Genomic DNA, 12,122 nt, shown 5'->3' on the forward strand with positions numbered 1-12,122 from the left:
CTCGGTGCTGGCGTGTCCGGGCGGTCGGGGTCTGCGGTACAGCTTTGCCGGGTGGCTGAGACCGGGGACACCCGAGGGTGCCGCGCAGAGGTACGGGAGAGCTGGGGGGATCAGCCCGGCGTCACCCGGAGAGCTGGGGAATGCGGGATGCCGGAGCTCCGGGTCTGTGTCGTGATTTGGCTGTGCAGGTGCCTGGGGAGCGCTGGGGAGGCTCTGCGGGGTGCCCGGGGACTCTGTGGGGTGGATGTTCGGGGGCTCTGTGGGATTTGGGATTTGCCAAGCGAGTAGGGGAAGGTTTGCTCCCAGCAAGGGGTGCTGGGGGCTCCCACATGTGCTTTGGATGAGAGAAATGGGAAGGCAACTTCCTGAAGAGGTGCGCTCTGCCTTCTCTGTCGTGATTGATGGAGGAGAGGCTTACAACCAACTGAAAGCTGTTCAGTGTGCCAGTTGCATCTGACACGATCAAGTGCGGAATGCTCACTCTGTGTGCAGCTAAGTGCTCATTTCTGCCTTTCACTGTGCTGTAATGAGTGAGCTGCTATGACCACATTCTTCCCACTATGTAGAAGGGGAACCCTTTTCTCCTTGGCTTAATAAGTACCATAGTGGTTTTGTACCGAAATGGGGCTGGGTGCCTTCCTGCCGTACTCATTCTGCTTCACACTGCCATTTACATCTGTGCTCTGTCTGCCTTTAGAGGAGTATGGTGTCACTGGCTGCCAAACACACTGGGAGGATTAGGACACGGCCGGGTTATGGTGTCCTTTATTAAAGCTGTCCACCTGATGCGTGGTAGCTTGTGTCCAGCCCAATGGCTGGGGCTTTGAGGCTGAGGGGATCCCCAGTTCCACTCCTCCCACAGAGCATGACTTTGGGCTGGAGCATATGTCCCTGGGATGTGTCCTGTGTGTCTCATCCCACCAAGGCATGCACCTGACTGCAGCCCCAGGCACATCTCAGGGCACAAGTAAAGTGCAAAATGGCTGCTTGGGGTGTGCTTAGCCTGACTTCTGCCTTCACCTTGATTTGTTACGTTTCTGAAGAAGGAGTGCAATACACCCACATGAAGGGGTGGAGTGTCTTCTGCTGGACAAATGGATGGAATGAATGCTTGCCCTCCCCAGTACTACTGTGTAACCTGAGGCAGCTAAATGTGTGGCTTTGATTATTCTCCTACTGCTTCTTTGATTTTTGCTGAAGACACCTTGCTGCTCTGATGCCAGGCATCACCTGAAATGAGAAGGGATGTTCAAGTGCTGTAAAGGTTAACACTGCTTGCCTACAAATTCTTTATGATTCAGCTTTCTGAAGACAAGAACTGAAGGCAGCACTTGTGCTTTCTGTTCATGCTCCCATCGAAGGAACGCGGACCTTGTTTTTGCCAATGCTGACAAAGGAGTAGGGATGTTACTTTTTACAGATCTTGGCAGCTCTCTTGGAATTCATCAGCATGCAGGCACAGACAGTGGGGGTACATAGGAAATCCTCCTGCAGCCACAAGCATCAGTCCAGCCTCTGTCCTCCCAATGCTCCCTGGAGTTTCCTTACAGGCTGCCTCTCCATTTGACTGGGGAAGAAGGTCCCTACCTTCATGCCTGTTCAACACTAGGCTAGTCCTAAATCTGCTTGAAGCAGGATCTTAATGGCAGTTCAAATTATTTTTTGCTCCTTATGTGCTATGGACTCTCTGAGTACCTTTGTTTTGAGCTCCACAGAATGCTAAGGCACAGCACTTTTTGACAAAGCAAGAAGGCTTTGTTATTACAGGACATACTGCACTGCTTGTAGCATTTATATGCAGTTGTGTGGAAGAGCGTGCTGACAAGAGATCAGCTTTGATACTGGTGGTGACACAGCATGGCAAGTTTAAAGATATTGTTGCAAATACATATTTAACATTCACACTGCCTCTGCTCTTTACTGAGATCCTGGCCAACAATATGGGGGTCAGCAATCAGAATCACACCACATAGTGCCAGAAATCTCAGCAATCCAGGAACACTTCTGTGACAAAAATGCCCCCAGACATGGAATGATGAGCCACCAATGAACATTTTTATCCTTCCCAAGTCAAATGTATTTTGCTGAGATTTCCTGTGTTGTTCTGTGATTGTTTGAATTTCTATTTTATCTTTCACTTGGCTGTTGCAACAAAGCTGATGGATCGCATCATAGGACCAGGAGATAGAAGTTGTCTAGGATTCACTCCGTGTGCTTTGTGGGACCACTTAAGTTACTGTCTTGCAAACACTTCCTTTCCTTTTCTTTATATGTAAAGCAATCTGAAATGCTAGCATACCATACAAATACTGGGAACTTCTCCCTATTAAATGCTTGTAAGACATTCAAGATACCCTTCTCGAATGTGACACTGAAGTGCAGTGTTTTAATTGGTCCTTTTGGAAAATTCTAGGTCAGGTTCCCTACTTTGCTGGACTTAACTGGAGTCACTAGACAGTGGTTGATTGACCTGCAGAGAAGTTTTTGTACTGACCGTTTGGTAACCAATACCAGTAAATTGATGCAACTCTGAAGTGGGCTGAAGTAAGATGAGTAAAAATGATTTTACTGATGGAGCTTATTTATACAAATTTATCAAAACAAACGATTCAGCATGTCTTCTGTGCCAGTATATCTGTGTCAGCAGTAACAGCTGTAGTCATTTAATTGTATTTATAAGTTTCTGGTGTTTCACTTCTCCCTTCTTCGAAGAGTTAGATTCCAACCAGAGCTGAATATTTTACACAAGACAATCTTTGGTAACATAAGCAATCACTCTTAAGATTTTTTGCTGCCTCCTTGAAAATTTCAAGTGACTGCTTATAATTTTTGTGAGGCTCAGCAATTTGTTATGTTTATTCATACAATGTGTACAAAAAACTTAACTGTTTTATAGAATAGCACTTGCGGAGGCTTAAAGCACAGTATTCTATCACCACTAAAATGTTTTTTTGTAATTCTGATCACACGTACAGAAACAGCTTACTGTCAGGAAAAGGAGAGCTGTGTTCCCAACCATGTACTAAATGGATAAAATTCAAGCAAATTGAATTAGAAGAGTAAAGGCAGTCACACGTAACCTTCACCCTGTCCTCTGTCTTACTCTGCAAATATGAATCAAGAATGTGTTTGTCATTGTACTTGATGATACCTTGGTCTCATGCCCTTGTGTATATATGGTTTTTGACATAAAGCTTCGTAAGGCTGAGATTTCTCCTTCCTGTGAGACTCTGTCCTCTACTGTGATCATGGCTGATGATATGGGGGGCTGTGGTCAGAATCACACCAGCAGAAATCTCAGCTTTTCAGGAACACTTCTGTGAAGTAAGTGTTGGATGTTGGACAATTTCTGTCATCATGGAAACATACTCTATAGCATCTCTGATGAGAACTGGAAAAAGCCCATGTTAATGAAGTCATCCACATTTGTCCTTCAGATGGAACCACCTTGGTAGGTACTGCTGACTGGTGATGACTTACGGTGATGTGCCTTTTATTAGGCTTATGATTTAATTCAGAATGAGAGTTAGCTATCCCTCTTTTGCCTGTTCACATGAGAAATTGAAAACTGTGTATAAAACAATGTGATCTAGCTCTTCAGTTTCCAGTCTAGTGGTTTTTTAAGTCCTGCATGATGGTGGTAGGAAGGAGAAGGACTCAGCATGTCATATGGGACCTACGATATAGCAAATCATTGTCTGTTTATATTATCTATTCGATAAGGCATTGGCACAGGCTGCCCAGGGAAGTGATGGAGTCACCGTCCCTGAAGATGTTCAAGAAGTGTGTGGATCTGGCACTGAGGGACATGGTTAGTGGACATGGTGGGGATGGGTTGACTGGTGATCTTAGTGGTCTTTTCCAACCTTAATGATTCTGTGACTATATGATACTTGCTCTGTCATCAGTGAACTGCTCCAAAGAAAAGCCTGGTGTACTGAAACTGTAGCATAACCATGTCTGTGTGCTAACAATCTGTTGTGTGAGGCTTGGTAAGAAAACTTGGGCTCCATCGAAAGCACCACATCTGAAGTTGCTGCTGCAGGCACTGTGGATGCAGTGCAGCAGACAGCAGGACCCATGGGCTAAATATTCAACAATGACCTCCTCCATGTTCTTAATAATCTTCCACATGCGCAGCTTTGGATGTAAATGGATGAGATCTTGCCAACACATCTATATATCCATGCTTCCAAAGATTAGTATCTTGTGGGAGATGGTTGGTAGGACATCTTTTGCACACAGTTTCTTTCATCAGTTTTTATTTCCGTGTTAACCTTGGTCTCCATCTGCAGCTGCTGGTCCACCATTACCAACTTTTTCTTCCCTTCTGTTGGTAGTTCTTTCCTCTTTTGCCCCTGCAATCATTTTATCCACAGTTATCCCTCCAGAAATAGCTTTCTTTTAGGAAAGTCCATGTAAGTACAAGTATTCTGCCAGCATAAACATAAGCACATAGTTTTGTCACCTGCTCTGCCGTTATGGAAAATGGGACCTGGCTGTCTCTCAGGCTCACAGGCACACGCTCTGCCTTCCGAGCCAGCCATGCACACACAGCCATCTTCTCACCCTCTTTATAAGGGCTCAGGAATGTTACAGGTCACTGTAGGGCCATTTCTTGCCCTACCCAAGAATAAGAGATTCTTGTTATTTCTGGTATTTTTTGGGCAGCCGTGCACTGTAAGTCTAACAAGTGCTGGATTATGGCATGGAGGAATATAGGATTTATTGTTTTTGTAAGAAGCCTGGTGATACAGGGGAAATAGTGATGCCCAATTGTTTTTGAAAATTAACAGCTGGGTGATGAGTGTTGTTTTGATGTTTCATTTTTTGTCAAGCAGTTAGCTGAACTTTGTTGTGCAGATCTCTATTAAGGTTTGTGTTTGTGCTTTGCTTCATGTCTAGCTAAACCAGAAATGTGTGTCACAGATATGTTTTGTTACTTAGACAACAAGAACAGAGTTTGCATGGGTGAAATCCCTCATGGTTATTAACTTAGTTTCATATAGCAGGCTTTGTTAAAATCAGATTTCCTTTCACTAGAAAAATAAAGTAGTGAGAGGGAGATCTTAGTCACTTGAGAGCAATCCTCAGCTCAAGGTACTGGTCCATCTGAGAGTCACCCAGTTAACTGACCTGGGCACACATCCCAGCCTTGACCCACTTCTGGAACAAGCTTGTAAGTCAGGAGCCTGAAATCCTTTCATCTCTGGGGAGGGTTTTAGCAAGTCTCTGCACATTGCTGAAGAGGCATTTCTGCTGGGTTCACCTGCCAGCTAGGAACTGAGTGCATTTTTCAACTATTTCCCATATGAATCTTTTACATAGACATTCAGGTAATATCATTTTCTCATCCTAAGCTCAAAGCATTCACTATGAAGGCAATTGTTCTGTATCTTATTAAGCTTAAAAATTCTTCTGTTCCCTGTCCTTTGCTCAGATAGCAAGGAGAGAATTGAGCTGATTTATTCAACCTTGCTGGTCTCTTTAGTTTTCTTGTGCATTCAGTGGAAGAAGTCAGCACTTCTAGGTCAAGACTTATTTCATCTTTGCCCAATTAAAACAGGACAGAAGAACTGTACACTAAACATGTCCTTTTCTCTCAGTTGTCTATAAAGGCATTTTTTTTTCAGGCATTCTTTATTTAATTTATGTTCTGCCATACTCTTTCCAAGCTTGATATGGTTAAGCGATATACACAAATCACAAGAGAGTGCTTTATCTTCAGTTTGATGGTTTTTTAAAGATCTCATGCAGATGTTGCTACTTTCCGGTTTTTTTTTTTTTAGGAATGGGATGAATTTCTTTACTTAGATATAATAATTTACATAAATTCTATATGGCATCAATACTCACTTCAACCACTAGCCAAATTAGCTGAATGTGGACAGTCAGAAGCAGATTATTTGTGCAGTCACAGACTTGTGTGCTACTTGTCAAGATTTTACTCTAACTCTGCTCTTTGTTAAGTCTCTGATTCAAGAAGAGCCTCTGCATATTTTTAGTAATGTTTTGCAGGGTTACCATCCTCAGTATGGTGAGCTGATCTGCTCACAAACCACCTACCACCTCAGTTTACAAAATAGTGGATCAGAGTGCAGGTCTGATCATTATCTGGTGGAAGTTCATTCTTTTGAAATCTATAGCCCTACATTTGTTTATACCAGATGAACAACTAGCCAAACACTGAAGTGTTGTTGGATCCCCAATCCAACTACAGAAGCAACCCTTTTTGTTTCTGTTAAGAAAGAAATCAAGGCAGCCACCACCAGAAATGCAGAAAGTATGAAGTTAAACCTGAACTGGAGGGGAGGAGGTAGGGGACTGAGGCTTTTGAAAGCAAGGAAGGCAAAGATAACTCTAGTTTGTCCTGACTGATACAAGATGGTAATCTTTGCATCTGGCACACTGTAAACATTAATTATGGATACTGATTTTATGATACATTTCACATGGGTGTGACTCAGCCAACAAGCATGAGGATTTCTCCCTGTGTTGACCTTTCTAATATTTACACAAAAAAGTGGGAGGTTGTGTTTTGGGACACATTGTGAAATGCTTCTCTGTGTCCCATGCTTGGATTCTTGGTCGTTGCACCTCCTTTTGCTCCCAAACATCTGCTTTCACTGCAGCTGTCCAGGATGTGTCTGCTCCTCTCTGCACTGCCACGGTGACATCCTTGCACATGGGAAAGCAGGGAGACCGAGGGGAGCAGACATGTGGGTCCATCCTAGCCAAAATTGAATTTGTCCTACTCCTCCTCAAAATAAATCATCGTGATGGTTTCTTATTTTTCTTCTCAGACTCTGTACATGGCAAAATAAAAACAAAATGACCCTTTCTGTCTATCATTAATGTAACATTTTTATTTGCATGTGGCTGACCTGACTCTCTTCATCTTTGCTCTGAAAACTTTACTTTTCCAAATCTCATCAGTGATCTTTTTCATGTCATAAAGCTCTATTTCTGTAAGCTCTGTCTGTATTAAGGGGCTGCTCGGAGAGGCTGTGGGATATCATCCTTGGAAATAACACAGCCCTGAGCTGTGGTGCCCTGCTTGGACAGGCCTGCCCTCAGCAAGCCCAGAAAGACTGGACCTGAGGCCTCCTGGGATCCTCTCCTGAGTCACCTGGGCTCGAATCAAACATGCTGTAGTCCTTAGTCCTCAGATATTTAAGTCAAGGCACTATTCAGCACTGCTAGCCCATGTGTGAAAAGAATGCCCATAATTCAGAGACATTTGCAAAGCAAGGACAGGGCCTTCATACATGTGGAAACAGCCTAGGGTGTGAGGATATGACCTCAGGTTGCACTGAGAAGGGTTAGACTGGTTGTCAGGAAGGATTTCTTCACAGAAAGGGTGACTGGGCTTTGGAATGGGCTGTCCGGGGAAGTGGTGGAATCACCATCCCTGGAGGCATTTAGGAGTTGTGTGGACATGGCCCTTAGAGATGTGGTTTAGTGGTGAACCTGCAGTGTTAGGTGAGGGTTGGAGTTGATGATCTCAGGGGTATTTTCCAACCTAAATGTTTCTGTGATTTTAAAATACTGCAGTTTTTCAGTGGATTTCTCTTTGAACCACAGCAGTCAAAGGATTTAAGATCTCTCCGGAAACATCACCAAACCTCCACTGTGTTCACAGGAGCTGAGATGCTCCAGTTTAAACCACCTACCCAAAAGGAGACTTTCAGTAAATTTGTAATTGGGAGTTGATGCTTTATATAAATTCCTACAAAAACTGATGGTTGAGTAAAATCTGTGGCTTGCTTTATGTATACTGTTAGACACAGATCTCTTTATGCCTTCTCATTTGTAAATATGCTTTTTCAAATGTTAACAACTTCTCATATTTGCCAGTAGTGAGATCTTCTGATTTCATTCACTAGAAAAATGTATAATCTATTCTGATAATAATCTACTAAGCTATTATTCAGTTAATTTACAGTTGGACAGAAGATATCTAAATAGTCCCAGACCTAATTTGTCTGTCTTGAGAAGGTTATGTCTCAATGAAAGAAACAGCAAAGTGAGATCATTTTTAAAGGTGAACTGAAATTACACGGTTGAATTTATAACAATTATTGTGTAATAGCTGCAACTGCATATCTAACAAAATGAGCGTACATACATAAATAGGGAACCAAATAATGACAATAACAAATGTGCTGCAGTGAGTGAAAGAAATACACTTTTCAAAGGTAAAACACATAGTTCTGTAGAGTGTCTTCTCTTAGAGCGGAGCAAACCATGCACATGCCCAAATAAATGTGTGCCACATCCTGAGCATAAATTGGCAGAAGAATCAGTTGTTCCCGAACATGTCTGTTCCTGGAACTCAGTGATTATATTTAGGGTAAAGGAAGAAAATCTTGCTGTGCAATTATCTGCGAGCAGTGACCGCCAGAGGTTCCTCTGATTGTGTGCTCTCAGTGGTGTGCAGGCTGATGTGAAGGACCACCACAGGACATGTTCTGTCTAGGTCTCAGGAGGAGCTCAGCCCCCTCTGCTTGTTCACCAGTCTATTATGAAAAATATTTGAGCAAAATAAGACAACAGCTATGCTTTGATGGAAGGCCTGGTCACACACCTTGGCAGCAGCAGGCTGCACCACCACTTCCTACAGCAGCTCCAGTGCTCAGGCCAGCACACCTTAGTCCTATTTCTGGCTGCAGGAGGGAGGTGGTGTGGTGATGAATACATTTCTATGCAGCAAAGTGTGTGTTTCTGTCTTCAGCACATGCTTTTGAAAATTTCTGCCTCTAGGGAAAGCAGCTTTGTCTATTTGCTTAGTGTTTTTATTGTGGTATTCAACTTCACTCAGTGGGAATCCATGCTCCCTTGATAGCTACTGACATTTCCATCTCTTACCTATGCTTTGTTGTTTTTTTTTCCTGCTGCTTTCCCCGTGTTTCCTATTGCCCATTCCCTCCTGTTTTTCCAATGCCTTCTGAGAACTGCCTTGCCCTCCCAGGTGTGATCAGGAATGAAAAAAATGTCTTTAATGACTACTGAGAGAGAGAAGCAGTGTTCCAGTTAGATTAATAGGGAAGGAACTTGCTCAAACCTCTTTGGGGTTCTAATGATTTTGGGAAAAAAATGTAGCCCAATATTGTGCGTAAACTTAGGTGGGTAGAATCCAAACATTAATTTATAGTAAATTGCAGGACTCGTACAGAAATGTATTGAGTATTTGAAATTACTTGATATTTGATACACTTAAAGTACAATAGATTCTTAAGGGTCAAAAAGTGATTGAGGAAAAGCTATATTTATATTATATTTATTTTACGTATGCAGTACTTTGGGTATCTCTGTATGGGCGCTAATTGTCATCTTTTCTGTATCACTGGCTTTCAGGCCATGCTCCTATTTTTCTCAGTATATGACATTTTGCAATCATTTTCTACTGCCAGGGTTTCTAATGGTGATAACTCACCCTTTTTCCTGTGATCTGAAATCGGAGTCGGGCTGCTACAAATCTGTATACATGCAGTAATGGTTCCAAATCTCACCTACAATTTCTTTTTGTTTCTCTTTTCAAGCAAAAAATGAAGAGTTTGGCCCAAAGACGCCAGTCTGCACCATCCTTGATCTTCGTCAAAGCACTTAACAGATCTAGATCTGTCTCAAGGTGAGTCAGTGAGTTTTGCTGGCTGTACATACTGTACCAGGTGTAACTCAGGCATGGTAATTGTGGGACTGCACAATTTACTTTGAGCTGTGATGGATTGCTATTATGCACTCTTTTAAGAGGTCTGGAAGCTCATGCTGGTTTAGGAGAATGCTGTGGGCCAGTATTCTCATGCTTTGTCTTATCCCTTTCCCATAGCACCTTGTGAGAGAGAGCAAGGGAGTGTGTGCAAATGTGATGTATTCAGCACTTCATGTCTGTGTCTTCTGCCAGGATCAGCCATGTCTCCTCCCTTCCCACACCAATGTAAAGATGCCATAAAAATGGGACTTCTATGGAGCTGTTCCATTGTCCAGTTCTCTCTCCTGACCTGCCATTTGAACCGTTCTGCATACGTAACTTTTATCTTCCTGCACTACAGTTCATTAGACTTTAAACTTACAAAACATAAGTGTTTATCAAGAAGTGAACCATCTGGTAGGTTGTTAATGCTTCCAGCTGTGTAGAGCTCTTTACTAAGAAACATTATTGATGGAACGTATCTCTGTATGGCTTTGTAGGGAATATTTTTTGCCTACACTGTGTTGTGTTAAATAATCAGTATGTGAGCTTTGGAAAGTCTTCTGTGTTTGATCTAACTAATACCTGGTTTCATATTTGTCATCTCACAGAATTTCAGAAACTTGTGGAAGTATTTTGTGGAAACATCAGAGTTGCAAAATAGGAGAGGAAAATGAGTAGAAACTACTTACATGTCTTTTTACTGGCTGTGACATGAAAGAGAAAATTGACCACTGAATGTCTAAAGATGTTTGCACCTTTTTGTGTAGTCTACTGGCCTGAGCTTAAGGCTGAGAGCCAGCAGCATGCTCTGGTTCTGGCTGTAAAATTTATTCTATGGCCACTTTTTTACTTTGTTTCCAGGTCTTTAAAATAAGTGGAATTGGTATTCTGTAACCCCTTCGTGGGATTACTGAAATGTTTTGGTTATCTGTACTACCGTATTTATTTTCCATTTACTACTATTTCATTGGATTTGTAGTTACATTCTTAGTTGTGATACCACTTCTTGGGGATGGATCACACATTCAAAACTGAAAACTGAAATTAGAGATGGACTGTTGCTATGAGAAGCAGCAATACCTGGAGGATATGGGGGGCAAGAGATGGAAACCCTCAGCCCTTAGATATTAGATTTTCCTACCATTTATACACTTGTGTCCCCATAAGCCTAGAGTCATAAAATCATTAACCATAGAATGGTTTAGCCTGGAAGGGGCCATAAGGATTAATTAGTTTCATAGACAGTGACAGTTTCCAGTAGACCAAGTTGGACAAAGCTCCATCCAGCCTGATTCTGAGCACTTCCAGGAATGGGGCAATTGTCTTCCCTTGAAACTGTCTCAACACTTGGTCCTCAATACTAAAAAAAATGTATTATATTCAAAGTTTATATTTCAGAGCTCCTGCCATTTGCCTGCTGGGTTCAGACCTGGGCATTTTTCTTCAATTCTGCTTTTCTTGTTGTTCTTGCTATTGTCTGTACTATAAGTATCAGAAATTGGCCATGGCTGAAGAAGCCACTGAATGGGATAATGACACATAGTTTTCACCTAAGAATATTTTCACTGTTTCTAAATTGTAAGAATGTGTTGCTTCCACAGTCCAGGGCAGAATTCTTTCCAGATCCAGGTTTAGTGTGCAGGAAGATTTTTTCTTTTTGTAAGGCCAGTTGGCAGAAACTTTATGGTGGAGAGGTTTGAAGAATGGGAAATGATACCTTGTTCTACAGGAAGAGCAACACCTTGCCTGACTGATCCTGTCGTTTCCAGAGATGTTAGGTGCTGCCTCAGCCCTGTCTGTCCTCTGTCTGGGGCAAGCAGCAATTTAGCTGCTCCTCTTGTTTCCAGCTAGAGTCTGTGGCCTTAGCAAGAAGTGTCTGGTGAAGTCTGAAGACCCTGGAGGCCAGAGCAGGTGATTTTGTAGCTTCAAAGTCTATCAGTGAGAGAGTAATGCTCTTGATGATGTAGTGTTTATTATTGTTCGTGGGAGAAATAATTCTCACCTATGCCTGACTTCCTTGTTTGGCTGTGCAAAATACATTCCTCTTCATCACTAAACTGATGGATGAATTTGAACTTTCCACTTGGTTTGTTGTGTAAATGCTTAACGCTTGTGAAGTGCTTTCTCTTAAGGCGAGCTAAAGAGCAACAAAATGACTTCCCGTGCTTTCTAATCTCCTCCAAATGTTTTATCTCAGAGCTGTCTTAGCTCTTAGTTCCCCTTCTTGTAGACACAGCCAGACTACAAAATCCATTATTCTCCTCTGGCAGTGAACCTTAATAGTGGGACTCCATTACACATACTTGTTAATGGTTGATTAATGACTTGTAGATGATAAAACTCCTATCTGAAGTTAGCATACATCTGTGAGGGATTTATATGAATCCTCTCACCTCAGCAGCTGGCTCACCTCAACATTTGTTGAAAT

At 42.4% G+C, this 12,122-nt stretch overlaps 1 protein-coding gene across 1 annotated transcript in view; it reads left to right on the plus strand.

The window, feature by feature from the left end:
• Positions 1-9,545: 9,545 nt before the first annotated feature.
• The window catches only part of ARHGAP20 (Rho GTPase activating protein 20), a 51,351-nt gene continuing 48,774 nt past the window's right edge, over positions 9,546-12,122 (plus strand). Inside the window, exon 1 of the mRNA XM_031552075.1 lies at positions 9,546-9,631. Coding sequence (XP_031407935.1) covers positions 9,549-9,631 — 83 coding nt within the window. The 5' untranslated portion in view covers positions 9,546-9,548. The remainder of the gene's footprint in view (positions 9,632-12,122) is intronic.

The sequence above is a fragment of the Meleagris gallopavo genome, chromosome 1, assembly GCF_000146605.3.
Source record: "Meleagris gallopavo isolate NT-WF06-2002-E0010 breed Aviagen turkey brand Nicholas breeding stock chromosome 1, Turkey_5.1, whole genome shotgun sequence".
Lineage (NCBI taxonomy): Eukaryota > Metazoa > Chordata > Aves > Galliformes > Phasianidae > Meleagris > Meleagris gallopavo.